At 35.8% G+C, this 17,292-nt stretch overlaps 1 protein-coding gene across 5 annotated transcripts in view; it reads left to right on the forward strand.

Moving 5' to 3' along the window:
- The window catches only part of LOC136840838 (hatching enzyme 1.2-like), a 28,959-nt gene extending 16,379 nt beyond the window's left edge, over positions 1 to 12,580 (forward strand). Inside the window, exons 8-13 of one of the 5 annotated variants that reach the window (XM_067107780.1) lie at positions 1 to 42; positions 980 to 1,079; positions 1,192 to 1,305; positions 5,133 to 5,282; positions 11,281 to 11,409; positions 12,328 to 12,574. The exon at positions 1 to 42 is cut by the window's left edge and continues 68 nt beyond it. In XM_067107780.1, coding sequence (XP_066963881.1) covers positions 1 to 42; positions 980 to 1,079; positions 1,192 to 1,305; positions 5,133 to 5,282; positions 11,281 to 11,409; positions 12,328 to 12,455 — 663 coding nt within the window. In that variant the 3' untranslated portion in view covers positions 12,456 to 12,574. Of the gene's footprint in view, positions 43 to 979; positions 1,080 to 1,191; positions 1,306 to 5,132; positions 5,283 to 11,280; positions 11,410 to 12,327 lie in introns of all 5 variants that reach the window. The other 4 variants (XM_067107781.1, XM_067107783.1, XM_067107782.1 and 1 more) reach the window with 4 other exon arrangements.
- Positions 12,581 to 17,292: the final 4,712 nt, after the last annotated feature.

The raw sequence follows: 17,292 nt of genomic DNA on the forward strand, positions 1-17,292 counted from the left end.
GACACTGGTGTCGAAATTGGTCAGCGAAGAGGATTCTCAAAAGTATGTATTTCTGACTCTTTGTTGCACCGTAATTAATAAGTGCAGCTAAGTCTGTTTATCACTGAAGGTCAAGAGTCCATGACGATTTTTATAAGTTTTTTTTTTTGGCCAAAGGTAGCAACATAAAAAGAGATGAAAGGCAGAATAAAAAAGTTGAAAAGTTGGTGAACTAGAATTGAAAAAGTTATGCTGACGAGAAACGTGTGGACAAGGTAGTTTATATCTCGGTGATGTAGAATGGTTTAGTGTCAGTGAATTATAGTCTTATATAGACAGTCAAATTATGAGCTTTTTGTATTGCATTTTTGTATTGAGAGCAGAGTGACCAGCACAGCTTATATAAAATGCTGTGTGTTTTGATTAACAAATACGTGGAGGTTTCTTAAGGTTAACTAATAAATGAACAGGGACTTTTTGGAACATGAAGTAAAAATAACGTCGAATGGGAATGGCAAATGGAACAATTAGGAATGGGAGTGTAATCTTTATCGTAAGAGCGGAGGAGGAGGTAAGTGAATCCCAATACTACCAAACAACTTAGATAAAGAAGAAAAAATTATACCCCTCAATTATATAGCTGTAGAGATGCTAGCTTATATTATGGTTGGGCCTGCGAAGGATAAACGGTAGATGTTGCTGGCTTCTGATTGTATACAATCTATAAATTTGTATATAACAGAATATTTCAGCTAATGTTTAGGACAAAGTATTCGGTAGACACCAAAAACCTCTGGTTTCTGTCCTATGGTCACTTTATTTACACGGTCCTTCTACCTTAATAAGTCTAATTTCCTCGATATTTGTTAGATTTTAAAAATTTTCTGAACAAGTTTAACCTTGCGTTAGTAACTATAAACAAATAATTGTTTTCTTATGCAATCTCATGTCTTTTGAGAGAATAAAAGCACAAAACCATAACCAAAGATTCACCTTTCAGAGAGACATCGAGAAACTGCAGAAGCTGTACAACTGTGCTGACACGTCAGTGGAATTCGCTTCAACAAGCACTTCCATGCCTCTTCTGGAACCATCCACAGGTAAACATAAAAGATCACAGTCTTTTCCGTTTCGATAAGCAATGCAAAATCGAGAGAGTTTTATATCAATGCCTTTGCAGACATTAAGGGTTTATGACTCTCAAATCAACAGAGGAATGCATCGACAACAACGAGAAGTATTGCCAACCCTGGGCCGATCGTGGGGAGTGCGAAAACAACCCGACGTGGATGAGCGTCAACTGCCGGAAGGCCTGCAGACAATGCGGTGAGATGGCCAGTTCTTGTTGTTGTTCAGAGCCTAATTCTTCCTCTTCTTACTTTAATCCCAAAGATTTCTTCTCACTCTCGCCGCCACTTTTCACATTTCCCTTGCTCGGATGACCTGTCTTGCGTTTTAGCTGTCTCGTTTCGTCATTTCACACCAGTTTTCTTTCATGTTTTTCCCGTTCTTGTTGTTGTTTAGAGCCCGAATATTCCTCTTCTTCTTCTTCTTCTTCCTTTTTTCCAAAGATTTCCTCTCACTTTCACCCTCCACTTTTTACGTTTCCCTCGCTCAGATGACCTGTCTTGGTTTTAGCTGTCTCATTTTGTCATTTCACTCCAGTCTTCTTTTACTTTCGTTTCATTTTTTTTTTTCGCCTGTTACAAATGACATTCATTGAAATTTAGTGCTATAGATTTAACGGGAGAATTGCAAAGAGCTGCTGTGAATATTTCCTTTCATTGATATTTTTTGACTTAGCTTTACGATAATCTTGAAGTGATCAATTTCCACAGAGGCCAACAGTGTAATTAGTTTTTTTTATCATATAACAGGTTCTTTTAATACAAGACTTAAAAGAAGTCTAAGCATCAAGTTTTCATAGGTAAAATACATTAAAAGATAATCACAGGAATGAAGCTGCAATAATTTCCGATATAGCAATTGACCATTTATCATTAACCTTTGATTTCTAATGAATTTAATCTTCCCTGTTTAGAGTAATATCAGAGATAAATATGAATTTAGACGATTCATTTTATGGTGTGGAAAAGCTCTCTCTTTCTCTCGGTCTCTCTCTTCTCCAGGATGCTTACAGTATTCAGTTTCACTTTGCTCGTAATAGTGACCGATTTAGTATAGGCTGGAATCGCTGTATTAACTTGCGTATCACGATACACGATGTACATGATATCTATTCCTTGAAGTGTATACATGCATTCATACGTGATTACATACATGCGCTCTCCCGCACGTCAAAAGACCTGTACAGGACAGAAAAGAACTACCAGTGGTGGATCTGTACTGATGAAACATTTCTATATCAGTTAGAATAATAATAATAATATTAATGATATGATATGTCAGTGTAGTTTTTGCTGAAGAACCAGCCATGAGAGAATTTCGAGGCAAAGGGGAATATTAATCAGGTACTCAATACATGCATGAGTCTAGTGAAAGTGTTTAATAGAATCAATAAAATTGTCATGTGAGAAATGTTGAATGTAACTTGAGGGTTCCAATTTTTTCTTTATGATGAAAGTGAAGCTTGTGTGAAATATATGAAGCCTGAAAGGGAGAGAAATGTAAGGATGCACACAAGATTTGGTGAAAGGGTTAGTGCTCGCGAAAGGTTGGATCATTGTTCTGAGATGGTTTGGCCATGTGGGGAAATGGATGATCACAGGCTGGTTAAAAGCGGTTACAGGTCGTAAGTGCTGAGAAGAAGAAGAGGAAGGCATAGAAAGGGAAGGATAGATGCATTTAAATATTTTATCGGAAAGGAGGGGTGGAAAAATCTGGTGAGTGGCGCATTGGGTGTAGGGGAGGGTTTGATACGCTGCTGGTTAGTCAGCCGTGTGGGTGTATGGCACGGCTAATACTGTTGAAGTTTTATACACAGGGGTTCATCCAAGATTCAGCATTTTTAGTGTGACTGTGGCAGTGACCATTGTCCTTTCTTTTCTTGGGAGCCAACCTTTGATAGGGGAAATGGCTTAATGTTGTATATATACATATGTATATATTATATATATACATATATATATATATATATAATATATATATAAACATATATATGTATATATATAATTATATATTTATACACATATGTTTATATATATATATATATATATATATATATATATATATATATATATATATATATATATATATATATATATCACACACACTCACACACAACGTGTAAGAATGAAAGCAGACGCAGTAAAAATTCAACAAATCCCCCATAAAACACTGTCTGTCAGATAGGAACGTAATAGTTTGGCCATTGTCATTACTGTACTTTGATAGATTTAAAGTAGCATGATATCGTTATATACCACAAGTTTGTTACTAAAATATCCTTGCTTTAAATAAAAAATTCATAAATACTTTGGAATTAGTCTTAACAGCTTTTTTCCTTTGCATTCCATTGTCCTTCGTCTTTCAGGCGTGAGGAAATGTATTTCGCATAATTACTAAAACTGTATTTAGCTTAACTATTACATAAATATGTGCTTATGCGCATGATCTGAGTCCGCACAGAGTATTTTTGTTTTAAAAATAATCCTTTCAAAATAAAATCAATGGAATTACCTTCACTGGCCAAAGATTTAAATAGTAATTACCAAGTACTCATATAGAATGAAAAAAAATTGTTAGTGTCGCAAAATAATCCTTTATACCAAATGACTGAAAAATATTCATTTGCTTCAGTGAGAGAAATATAATTTCATAGTTCTGTATATGAAAAAAAATATCTTCATGTTCTGAGATTGCCATATATAACCAAAATATTTATGTATTCCTGACACAAAAAAAAAATCCCTGCGTACATATATCTTATAAAATACTCAAATATCCCTCCAGACTTACACAAAATATCCTCATAAGATAAAAATTTTTTTTTTATATCCCTGTTTATTTGGTAGCATTTATTTTTTGTCTGAGGTACTTATAATCTGCAAATTATCCCGATATCGTATGCGCCATAAAATATTTCTATATTGTAAAATTTTCCCATATTTCTATATTGTAAAATATTTCTATATTTCTATATTGTAGGCGCTACATAACATTCCTGTATTCCTATTCCCATAATATTGTAAATCATAAATAAGGACGAGCCGACTATCCAGTCCGTTAGCTAAATTAAGGAGATAATCTGATAAACAAGCCGCTAATTTTAGATATGAGTGATGAGAGAATAAAAAATAAAACGGACAAAATGAACAAATACTGAGAGTAACAACACCAAGTCCTATAACGGCTGTAGTATAAATCTATACATCTGTAATAATAATAATAATAATAATAATAATAATAATAATAATAATAATAATAATAATAATAATAATAAAATAAAGCTAACATTTGCCAAACACAATGAGAGAGAGAGAGAGAGAGAGAGAGAGAGAGAGAGAGAGAGAGAGAGAGAGAGAGAGAGAGAGAGGCGTCAACATCACCATAGAATGTTCAGCCACAATGAGGCCTAATCAAAGTAAAGGAGAGGTAATTCTAAGTATTAGCTCCGCGAATGTTTTTACCTTGGAAACTGGTTTTTTCGACACTTTTAGGGCTTCTGATACTGGCGGTGCATTTGTTTGTTGTCGGCCAAATGGAATGTCCCTTCGCCGTGTTTAGTACTGGCCCAGGGGAGGGGGGGGAGTTACCCATACGTTAACAAGTTATTGCACTTGCCGGACGGGATATGAATCGTTCCAAACAGACGTATATACCCGTGCTCTGTCTTGTGAAGATCGCGTATGGGAACCGCTTGTTGGGTGGACTTCAGGGGTTAATTACAGGTTAATTACATTCCTGCGACAAAAATTGAAGGTAAATCCATAATTAGCAACCAAAAACCTGTAGAAAAAGCCAAGTTAGAAGGAAATCGCCGCCGCGGAGCTACCACTTAGGTCTACCAAGGAAAGTTCCTAGTCTCAGTACATTTTAGATTTCTTTCCCCTTATATAAAGAGAGAGAGAGAGAGAGAGAGAGAGAGAGAGAGAGAGAGAGAGAGAGAGAGAGAGAGAGAGAGTGTAATAATGGGAGGCAACTCTAAAAGGCGCTCGACTTGTGCGATGCTAATGAGCGGACTTACCACTCAGTAATACCAGGTGGTGCTGCAGGTAAGGAGTGTCAGGATCATGACATCCACTGCGGCACTTGGATGGAGGCCGGCGAGTGCACTCGAAACCCTGACTACATGTCTCTCTTCTGTAAAAAGTCCTGCGGGATTTGTCGGGATCACGAACAGGGTTAGTAGACGGCACGTTCACTTTCCTTTCCTTTTTTTAGATTTTAAAAAGATCTGTCTCTTTTCTGGCTGTCCAATTCTCGCTCCCTGTGTCCTACGCTTTATCTTGGAACTGCCTCCTTTTGTTTCCACTTTTATTTTTCTTTGATTTTAGAAAGATCTATCTCTTTTCTGTCCAATTCTCACTTCTTGCCCTCTGCTTCGTTCATTTTTTTTTTTTTTTTAGATTTTAAAAAGATCTGTCTCTTTTTTTAGGTTTTAAAAAGATCTGCCTCTTTCTTTTTTTTAGATTGTAAAACGATCTGTTTATTTTTTTTTCAGATTTTAAAAAGACCTGTCTCTTTCCTGTCGAATTCTCACTTCCTGCCTTCTGCTTTGTTCACTTTTTTATTTTAAATTTTAAAAATTCTCTCTTTTTTTAGATCTTAAAAAGATGTCACTTTTAGGTTTTAAAAAGATCTGCCTATTTCTTTTTTTTTTTTAGATTTTAAAACGATCTGTCTCTTTTTTTTCAGATTTTAAAAAGATCTGTCTCTTTTCTGGCTGTCCAATTCTCGCTCCCTGTGTCCTTCGCTTTATCTTGGAACTCCCTCGTTTTGTTTCCACTTTTTTTTTTCTTAGATTTCAAAAAAGATCTGTCTATGTTCTGTCTGTCCAGTTCCTGCTTCCTGCCCTCTGCTTCGTTCACTTTTTTCTTTTTTTAGATTTTAAAAAGACCTGTCTCTTTTTTTTAGGTTTTAAAAAGATCTGTCTCTTTCTTTTTTTTAAGGTTTTAAAAAGATCTGCCTCTTTCTTTTTTTTAGATTTTAAAAAGATCTGTTTTTCTTTTTTTTAGGTTTTAAAAAATCTGTCTTTTTCTTTTTTTTTTAGATTTTAAAAAGATATGTCTCTTTCTCTTTTTTTTTACATTTTAAAAAGATTTGTCTCTTTCTTTTTTGTAGATTTTAAAACGATCTGTCTCTTTGTCTTTTTTAGATTTTAAAAAGATCTGTCTCTTTCTTTTTTTCAGATTTTAAAACGATCTGTCACTTTCTTTTTTTTTAGATTTTAAAAAGATCTGTCTCTTTCTTTTTTTTTTTAGACTTTAAAAAGATGTCTCTCTTTTTTTTTAGATTTTAAAACGATCTGTCTTTTTTTTTTTTTAGAATTTATAAAGATTTCTCTTTTTTTAGATTTTAAAAAGATCTCTTTCTTTTTTTTAGATTTTAAAAAGAATTGTCTCTTTCTTTTCTTTTTAGATTTTAAAACGATCTGTCTCATTCTTTTTAGATTTTAAAGCGATCTGTCTCTTTCTATTTTTAGATTTTAAAAAGATTTGTCTCTCTTTATTTTAGATTTTAAAAAGATCTGTCTCTTTCTTTTTTTCTAGATTTTAAAACGATCTGTCTCTTTCTTTTTTTTAGATTTTAAAAAGATCTGTCTCTTTACTGTCCAATTCTCGCTTCCCGTCTTTCGCCTCGACTTGAAACTACTTCCTCTTGTTTCCACGCCGTTTCGCGTTTCTTTTCATTTATGGTCCCTTTCTTTCTTCTTTCGTTTCATTTTGCTAGTTCCTTTTTATTTTTTTCTTCATCCGGGTTTGGACGATTATTCTTCCCCCTTCTCTCTTCCCTGTTCTCTCCCGTTTCCTTTTTCCGTTTGATTCTTCTCAGAATGCAGTATTTATTATTCCCTCGTTCCCGTTTCGCCTAGATTTCTCGATATCTTTCTTTTTCCCCTTTTTTATTTTTCCGAGCTAAATTCTGTTTCTGTTGCTTGATTTCCATTTCCTTCCTCGTGTCTTCATATAGCCAGGATACTCTTTTGTCATTTTACTTTTTCTTTATTTCGTCCTATTTCCTCTTTCGACAAGTTTGGCGTCTCTTTTAATTTTTCTGTGCTTCAGGTATTATAGTACTCCTTTTTCGAATTTCCGCCATCAGATACTCATTTATCCTATTTTTCCATGTTCATTTCTGTCACGTATTCCTCAGCCCATCGTATTTCAGATAGAACTGATCTGGTTAACATTTACACATCTCTATCGTAAGTCGCAGGATCTCTGTGTTTTTCTACAACCTTACCGAGACTTCCCTCGCCTTTGTAGATCAATATTCCATTTCATTTCTGTATGCCGAAATCAACTTTGGTCATCTGGTTTTATTCATTTTCTCATTGATAATAGGTTTCTGTATCTGGCAGTCTCCATTGTTACTTTCCCCCAACCTGCAACTCTTAATTGCAAACTATTTTGTCCGGGTGCGAGGGCCTTTGTGTATTTCATCAATTTCTGCTAGTTGGTAACAGGTCGGTTTATCGTGCTCTACATGGATAGGTGTTTGTGTGAATGCGAGCTGCACAAACATATTTGTGCTCATACAAGCTTTCTAATCAATCAAGATCCTTTTGAGCATTTGAGTTGCAAAGAAATTTCCTCAGAACGAACACAGAACGGTGAAAGGCATAACAAGTACAAAGGTTTCGTTCCTGTAGAGTAAGCAGAGCGTTTGCAGTAAACAAAGTTACCAGCCGGATGCCTTTGATATATAACTGACCAGCACCCCCATAAAAGACTCATTCTTCTTCTTCTTTAATGCTAATACACGTAACAAACTGACGAGTATATCGCTTTTCAAGAATAGGATCAGAATTCGGTATAATTCCTTCAACATTTTCATTTCATGGATAAAGGCATTGATTATTTTTTTGCGTACCATTTGGACGCTGTAGTTTAGTTTTGAAAGCAGAAATGAAATTTCTTAGCAGCTAGAATGGAGTTAAACAGCCGAATTATGTCCACTTGCGTCTATGAATTCTAAGTATCGTCAGGTTGTTAAAGTCATAATTTATTATGAAAATAACCTAACGGAATGTTTTCTATCACCTCGAATACAATTTAAAGTGGGAAATCTGTTTTCTAAATTAATGACAGCAGTTTGTAGACCTCGAGATACTTTTCTGTGAGACACTCTCTAATAAGAAGGATAAAAAATGCAAAGGACATAGATTACTAAAACAATTAAAACCTGAAGGAAACGGTATAACGCTTTAAAGAGAAAAATTTTTGGAGGCTACTGAACACACATTACCTCAAAAATGACCAGTGCGTGATTTTTCAGAGACAAAATAAAAAGTGGAAAAATGAAGGAGTAATTCGAAATATACTCCATAATTTTACCAATTTTTCTTTTTTGGTTTTCATGATCTAGGTTAATGCAGATTTTGGACTTTACCTAGACAACATACATACCGCCAAATAAATCCACTCTTTCACGAAGTGAGCCAGTCCCGACGGAGTGTCAAGGGATAATCCCATAAAATGTAGATTTAACCTACTTCCTTTCCGTCTTTTATATAAAAGAGTTTCCTAAATGTAAATATACATTCAGTTCACAGGGGGAAAGGGAATAAATTCTCGCAAGGGTTGGTGACTGTGTGTCAATTTTCTTGGTCATTTTCGGTATGAGGGTCTCATGGTAGTCTAACACAAATTTTTGTCCCGTCGTTACGTAAATAAGGTAATATGAAGCATAATGGAAACCGTGTTACTAAGAAGTAGCGTCCTCAGTCAGGGTGGTATGTCGCGAGAATTGATATCTAAAATGGCGTCCATAGACAAGCAGAATATGACAGAGCTGACCTGACTGTAAACAAGAAGGAAGCCATGAACTGGATTAGCTGTTAGCTTTGGTTATCTAAGTAAGGGGAGTACAAAACGATGGTCTCCCATTCAAAGTAGTAATTCCATTGCAAAGGAGGTTAAATTCCCCAACAGATACTCAAGAGTTGCAAATGCAACGTTTGAAGATCACGGCCAAATTCCGAAGTAGCATTAGACAGTACCAGGACAATAATTTTCCTCGAATGCACTGAAGAGTTTCATCCTTTCTCTAGCCAGATTTGCATGAACAGTGAGGATGAGAGCAAGGACTGAAAGAAAGGTTAAGAGGAAAAGGAATGTAGCAACAGTTCGACCAGAGAATTCAAACCCTAGCATCTGCAACACCTATATGAGTTTGGCTCAGTCCATTCGCTTATTGTCTAACCAGTCCCTGGTAGGAATTCATTTAACATTATCTATTTTCATTGGGTATGACGGATCTTTTGTGTATGTGTGTGTGTATGTGTTTATACGTGTATTTGTGTATTTTCGAGTGGGTGTGTTAGTGTGACATTGATTTACACAGCAATGATGAAATGTTCATGAATGAAGACATGGAATTGTCAATCGTTAAGTGATGCATTGTAGCAACGATTTCCTAAAAGAAAACTGAACGATGCAAGCCTAAAATTACGTATTAGGCAGCTGGACTTCGTCCATCTCCACTCATTTTGTTAAGTTAATCTTTAACAAATAAACTCTTTAAAAAGGCCGCAAAAAAAAGCGTACTATGGATGGCCTTAACTACAGAAATGAAGTTCAGTCCATACCCGCTTAATTCGCTAATTTAGCGAAAAAGGAGAAAAATCTGTTGTTACTAGAAGGATGAACAGAGAATATTTATGAAAAAATGCAAAACGATAATCTTAAGAGATATAATGACGATAAGCTTATGGACTTGATATTTTGAATAACTGGCAAAACATACTTAGTAATGTAGAAGTGTATATAAAAACTTTTTAATGTGTTTGGATGCTAACAAGTTTTTATTGGAACTTGAGTGTCGAAAGGGTTTTAGTATGAAAAACGTATTTATTGAGATTTTACCGACTTGGATATTAACAGTATCGTTAATTAGTTTTCATAAACAAACGACGATCATTCTTACCATTTTCAAATTCCGCGAGATTAAGTGAAACGGCTCTGACCAAAAACTCTGATGGTGAAATACGGTCCCCGGAAAACTTACTGCCGCTTTGTAATGCTTTAAAGGGCCCTTTTGAGTTTGACAGCAAGGTCCTTTTTCTAATGTATTTTTCTTCTTAAGAGAGAGAGAGAGAGAGAGAGAGAGAGAGGCTTTTCCATAATGAATAATTAAAAACGACCCTTTTATTGCAGCGTCAAAATTTCAGTGAATGGGCGACACACATTACGAGTCATTAATATGACGAACATTACAGTAGATATTGTCAATCACACTAATACCGTAGATTTTTAGAACACTGTTCGTATTTTGCTTTAGTACCGTCCATAAAATCTTGAGGTTTTCATTGCTAAAGCCTTCACTAGTCTCGATGTCCGTGTTCATAAAAACCTCATTCTCATTTCATTTTATCAACTTTTCTCTCTCTCTCTCTCTCTCTCTCTCTCTCTCATGAAACAAATAGGCTTCTTGCCTCTGTTTCGCAAACTGGTAGACATTTAGCTTTTTTGTAAACATACCGGGTACGACACTCAGGGTTACCAAATGGTGCCTTTTCTAGCCTCGATTTCTTGTGCACATAAACTTTATTCCAATTTAATTGTATCAACGCTTGTGTTTTCTGTTTCTATCGCAACATTCTCTCTCTCTCTCTCTCTCTCTCTCTCTTTGTCTCTCTCCCTCTCTCTCTGTCTCTTTGGAACAAATTAAGCCTCTCGCCTCTGTTTCCCAAGCTTTTTTGTAAACATATTTCTATACCTACCGGGATAAGGCACTCAGTATTGCCAGGTAGTACCTTAACTAATCTCTGTTTCTTGTGCACATAAGCTTTACTCCAGTTTAATTGTGTCTCTCTCTCTCTCTCTCTCTCTCTCTCTCTCTCTCCCCCTGGAACAAATTAAGCTTCTCGCCTCTGTTTCCCGAGCTGTTAGACATTAAGTTTTTTGTAAATATATATCTGTATACTACCGGGATAAGGCACTCAGTAATACCAGGTGGTGCCTTTACTAGTCTCAATTCATGCACATGTACTTTATTCCCATTTTATTTAATCAATCTTTGCTTTCTGTTTCTATCGCAACATTCTCTCTCTCTCTCTGGAATAAATTAAGCTTCTCGCCTCTGTTTCCCGAGCTGTTAGACATTAAGCTTTTTTGTAAAAATATATCTGTATACTACCGGGATAAGGCACTCAGTAATACCAGGTGGTGCCTGCAGGTAAGGAGTGTCAGGATCATAACATCCATTGCGGCATTTGGATGGAGGCCGGCGAGTGCACTCGAAACCCAGACTACATGTCTCTCTTCTGTAAAAAGTCCTGCGGGATCTGTCACGATCACGAGATGGGTTAGTATTTGTGTTCTCTTGAGCAATTTGTTTTAATCGTTATATATTTTTCATATCTACTTTCTTTAAGGTTCTATGTTGATTTAACAATTCATCGAAATGGTCAGTATGCCTTCAAGACTCGATTGTGTTCCGATTGCTTATCCTGATGTTGCCCGTTTGATATTAATCTCTAGATCAGTGGTTCTCTATCTTTTTTTAGTGGTGGCACCCTAACTGATGTGATCATTACCGTGGCACCCGTTCTTCACCATCCCACCATATCGCATGAATTAACTTCTTATTTAATGAATAAAATTATTATCCATACTCAAACCAGAATCAGCACGCCGTACATGCAGAAATATACTGTACAGACAAAGAGCATATCGGAAGAATTAGATAAACATAATTAGAGTAGACACTCTGATAATAATTATATGAAGACTTCTGCAAACTTTTTTTTTTTTTTTACAAATGTTCATTGAGATGATCTAGTCAAGACAAAATTCATGACAATCTTGTGGCACCCCTAGGCACTGTCTGTGGCGCCCCTGGGTGCCACGGCACCCAGTTTGAGAATCACTGCTCTAGATCTTTGTTTTATTGCTTTTATCTCGCAGAAATGAAAAGAGGGGGAAAGGATGAATCAACTTATTTTCAACTCAATAATGTGACTGACTTTCCAACCCAAGTCTCAACTTTGATTGAATATGAAAGGCAGCTTGACATTACTCTCAAGTGCCTACAAGAACGCGAGAGTTATAAATTTATTATTTTTGGACCCCTGGTATAGGCTACTCTGTCTATGTTATTAGAATGATCAATCTATATCTTCTATTCGTCTTTTTGACAGCCTGTCTAAATCCATCGTTCACCTTACCAGGAAGTGTTTTACTTGAGCAACTGGAAATAAAATCCTGTCTCTCCTTCCAACAGACTTGCCGATCCAGAGGAAATGCGAAGACAAGAACAAGTTCTGCGAAGCCTGGTCCACGATGGGACAGTGCCGCACCAATCCGAAATACATGATCGTCTATTGCCGGAAGTCTTGTAATGCCTGCTGAATCGATCAGCTTTTACCAAGCACTTCAAAGCTTCGACGTGACAAAGGGCTATTAGCTGTACAACATGTAATCTTAGTCCAGGGGATGATCAAATTATCTACAAGAATTAAAAAAACACCTTTGGACTTGGGGTTTTCACTCTCCTTCCGATATTTACTTTGGTAGATCAGCCTTGTCTGTTTTGAGGTATTAGGAAACTGAGAAGCACTCTGGTGGGCCTAACTCCTATAATAATTACAGAGATGTTTGCTTGTTTCTGTGATCAAGTTATTGTTCTCATATATGTTATACACTAGTGTCAGTATTATATGGCATCTGATTAAGAAATAAAACAAGTAAAAATGCGCCGAAGTTTCTTCGGCACAATCTAGTTTTCTGTACAGCTTATAATCAAGGCCGCCGAAAATAGATCTATCTTTCGGTGGTCCCGGTGTAATGCTGTATGAGCCGCGGCCCATAAAACTCTCAGCCGGCCGTGGTGGCCTGTGATGTTGTGTTGCCAGAAGCACGATCATGGCTAACTTTGACCTTGAATGAAATAAAAACTGCCGAGGCTAGAGGGCTGCAATTTGGTATGTTTGATTACTGGAATGTGGATGATCAACATACCAATTTGCAGCCTTCTAGCCTCAGTAGCTTTTAAGATCTGAGGGCGGACAGAAAAAGTGCGGACAGAAAAAAGTGCAGAGGGATAGACAAAGCCGGCACAATAGTTTTCTTTTACAGAAAACTAAAAACTACAACGAAAATGGCAGTTTTTACAGAAGTTAATAAAAAAGGATTCCTGCCTCCGCATCCAATCTGAATCCATATCTGGAAATAATTCGAAATCTCCTTAAGATGTAGTTGAAATCCGCTCGTCAGTCACCCTTCTTGACGAGGATAAAATGCGTATTAAAGAATCATCTCATTGGAAACCATTGTCCCAACTATTTAAGTTTTCTGATACTGTACTTTAGCATATACTCGTAGGTTATGAATACCTATGCACCCTTGTGTTTACACAGTTTGTAAATGAATGTAAATCAGAATGATTGTTTTGAAGTGTCATATTATACTCTGATATTATGAAGGCGTTTCTACGTCTGGGTACGAGATCACCATTGAGTACAATAAAGGGTAAGAAGCTAAAATTTTCATGTATATATATATATATATATATATATATATATATATATATATATATATTTAAATACGGGACATGAGAATGAGTATTCCTAATTTCGTTTTTAAATACTTTATACTCATTTAGCAAAAAGAATAGAATGTCATGTCAAAACTCTTTCTCAGGGGTAGGCTATGGTGTCGTATCCCTTTTGAATTGTTTGTCGTTTCAAAGCATCACGTAGCTCGGTCAATCATAGCAGCAGCCGGTGATTGTAAATGTTAGAGAAATTGTTTGGAACCAGAGAAAATAAAATGATTTTAGGACTCAAAAGGAAAATGGAATAAAGAATTTAGCAGACGACTGACAATTGAGCTAGTAACGACTCGGGCTCCTGTGGGGAGAAATTCACGTTTCGGGAAGACTTACTCTCTGTAAATTTAGCTTTACTCTAAGGTATTTAAAAATACATTCCTATTGGTAATTATTTCTGTGAGTTATTAACAGCCTTGCAACTCCATTTATTCTGCAATTTTCACTTTTTCAGAAATGCGGTTTCTCTAGCCAATTCGGCGTTAAAGCACTCATGAAAGAAACACACTCTGCTGGTACTGGCCCACTCTTTTAGGCACTTAAAGAGGTAATGTGAATCCATAAAGGCAACAGGCACTTAAGGAGCACTTGCAAATCCATAAATGCAATGGCTAATGCAGAATCGATGACTTGAATCTAGCATCAAGACACGTGCAGAGAAACTTGGGAACCCCGCTACAATAGTCCTTGAGGAATCACGCTACATTTCGACGTGAGCTAATAGGAATATTCTACAGTGATTTAGAATACTCAAATCTCCTCTTTAATGGATTTCTATAACGTCCATGTCACATTTAAAAAAAAAAATGTCGTATCTAGCTCAATTTCATTTAAAGGGATTGCACATCAGTTTGAACGAATTGTATAATCATACGTGTTATGGGGAGATATAATTTGAGGAAACAGAATCTAGTGAAAAAAAGTAATTTAGATAGATATTCTAACCCTAAACTGAAATTAAAATCAAATAAAAGGGTTTGAGAGCTTCGTCCGTTTCAAAAACACTCTGCTAGCGTGTTCTGAAAGCGTGACGTCATGCCAAGAAAATGAAAGGTGTTAAATTCACCGATATATCGAGAACCGAACTGCATAATAAGTGGTCTTTGATTCTTTTAGACAATGGTTCCCACCGAGATATATAATGGAATAAAATGACCAATATACAATTTGTACTTAATGTACTTAATGGACAAAATTTCCCGATAGGCACTCTGTACTAAATGGACAAATGTACCCGATAAACATTGTACTTAATGGACAAACGATTTGTACTTTATGGACAAAAAGCAACAACAGACAATTTGTGCTTAATGGAGAAATTGTACCCGATAGACAATGCTTAATGGACAAATTGTATCCGATAGACACTTTGTAATTAACGGACAAATTTTACCCAGCAGACAATTTCACTTAATGGACAAAAAGTACCAAATGGACACTTCGCACTTAATGGACAAAATGTAACCAATAAACAATTTGTACTTAAGGGACAAAATATACCCAACGGACATTGTTCTTAATGAACAAAATGTACTCAGCAGACAAAATATACTCATTGTTTAAAATATTAAAATATACCAACAAATGATTTGTATCCAAGGATGAATTGTACCAAATATATGCACCTGAAAAAATATATCCAATATGCAGAATGTACCATATGGGCACAATGTACCTAACAGAAAAATGTACCTAATCTGTGTTTGATCACATTTCATATACTGGGTACATTTTGCTCGCTGGGTACATTTTGTCAACACGGAACATTCAGAGAAATTATATTTTAGGGTGCTGCTGTTATCTATGGCAATATATTATCTTGCTAAAATAAGGAATCACAAGGATATAATATCATTTCCCCAACAACCTCTTTCTCTCTCTCTCTCTCTCTCTCTCTCTCTCTCATAGCTCTTCGTTGGACGAGTCGGTAGAGCTGTGGACTAGCACTCGCTAGGCCCGAGTTCGACTCTCCGACCGGCTGATGAAGTGTTAGAGGAATTTATTTCTGGTGATAGAAATTCATTTCTCTCTATAATGTGGTTCGGATTCCACAATAAGCTGTAGGTCCCGTTGCTAAGTAACCAATTTGTTCTTAGCCACGTAGAGTAAGTCTAATCCTTCGGGCCAGCCCTAGGGAGCTGTTAATCAGCTCAGTGGTCTGGTAAAACTAAGGTATACTTTTTTTTCTCTCTCTCATTCAAAAATTCTCATCTGAGACTAATTTAGCTGAAAGTTAAATCCGAAAGATCAGACAATCTTGCTTCAAGGCCAGGCACACCGGAGTCAAAACATGAGGAATGACAGAACTGAAAACGGAAGGGGTGACAGGTGCACACCTTGAGAGATTACTTGAGATTACTAGAACAAGATACCTGATGTGAGGAGAGCGTTCCAAAGGCTGGGTCTAAGGGGAAGGGGTAATCACTAAATTGATATATTCGGTGATTGCGGATCACACCCCCCCCAACAAAAAAGGAGGATACTCCAAAAAAATAAAAAAACTGCTACAAAATGCCATTTCTGTAGAAAAGAAAACATGAGGGCATTAGTAAGCATACCTCTTTCTGATTACTCGGGATGCGGGTTCGATATCCGCTACCAGACTTTAGAATTACTTCATGTGTCTTGCATTTGGATATAAGAGGCACTTTCACAGAAAAAATAACTTTCTATCTGTCAAAGTGTTCAAGTACTTAAAGAATACACTGATTTTTTTTGCTGTTTTCTCTAAATCTACCTCAGTTCTCAGAGACGAGAGGATTAGATTCAACGGAACATTTAGGTATTATGCTACAAATATCGAAGTTGAACATTAATCACGAAACCATTTTTTTGGACTTGAACTTAATGTTAATTAAAAAATAAATTTTTTAAAATAATTACAATCTCGCGTAAATGGCATGGACTTAGAAGTCGAGTTTATACATTTATGTGAATCTACATAAAATAGCATTTATGGCGTATTGTCATGTAAAAATGTGAAGCAAATTCCTTCAACCATGAATTCAAAACATAAGTTTATATTATAACGGGGCTTTCTGCCTCTGAAGCTCCCCTTAAGACAAAAAAACCAAATGCCTTTTGTAGTGTTCAGAGAAAACAAAACAAACTGAATGTCACTTAATCTAAAGGATTTACCACTAACTAGAAAAACAGGTTCTAGCAATCACTGTATGTTTGGATGAATTGGACGCAAAGTAATATAATGTTTATGGACATTCTTTTTTTGTGGCAGCTTGCTAGTCAAGTAAATGGCGATTTAGCGCGTTCAGTGAAAATGCTTTATTAATACCAGTAATGGAATAAGAACTACTAATATTTTGTTTTATTTTACAAAAGTTTTGTATATATCCTGTACAATCACTTGTCCTTTAACAGAGTAACCTATCCCATTATTATTATTATTATTATTATTATTATTATTATTATTATTATTATTATTATATTTAATGTACAATCACTTATCCTTTAACAGAGTAACCTATCCCATTATTATTATTATTATTATTATTATTATTATTATTATTGTACAATCACTTATCCTTTAACAGAGCAACCTATCCCATTATTATTATTATTATTATTATTATTATTATTATTATTATTCAGAAGATGAACCCCTGTTCATCATGGGACAAG

Source organism: Macrobrachium rosenbergii, chromosome 8 (genome assembly GCF_040412425.1).
Source record: "Macrobrachium rosenbergii isolate ZJJX-2024 chromosome 8, ASM4041242v1, whole genome shotgun sequence".
NCBI lineage: Eukaryota > Metazoa > Arthropoda > Malacostraca > Decapoda > Palaemonidae > Macrobrachium > Macrobrachium rosenbergii.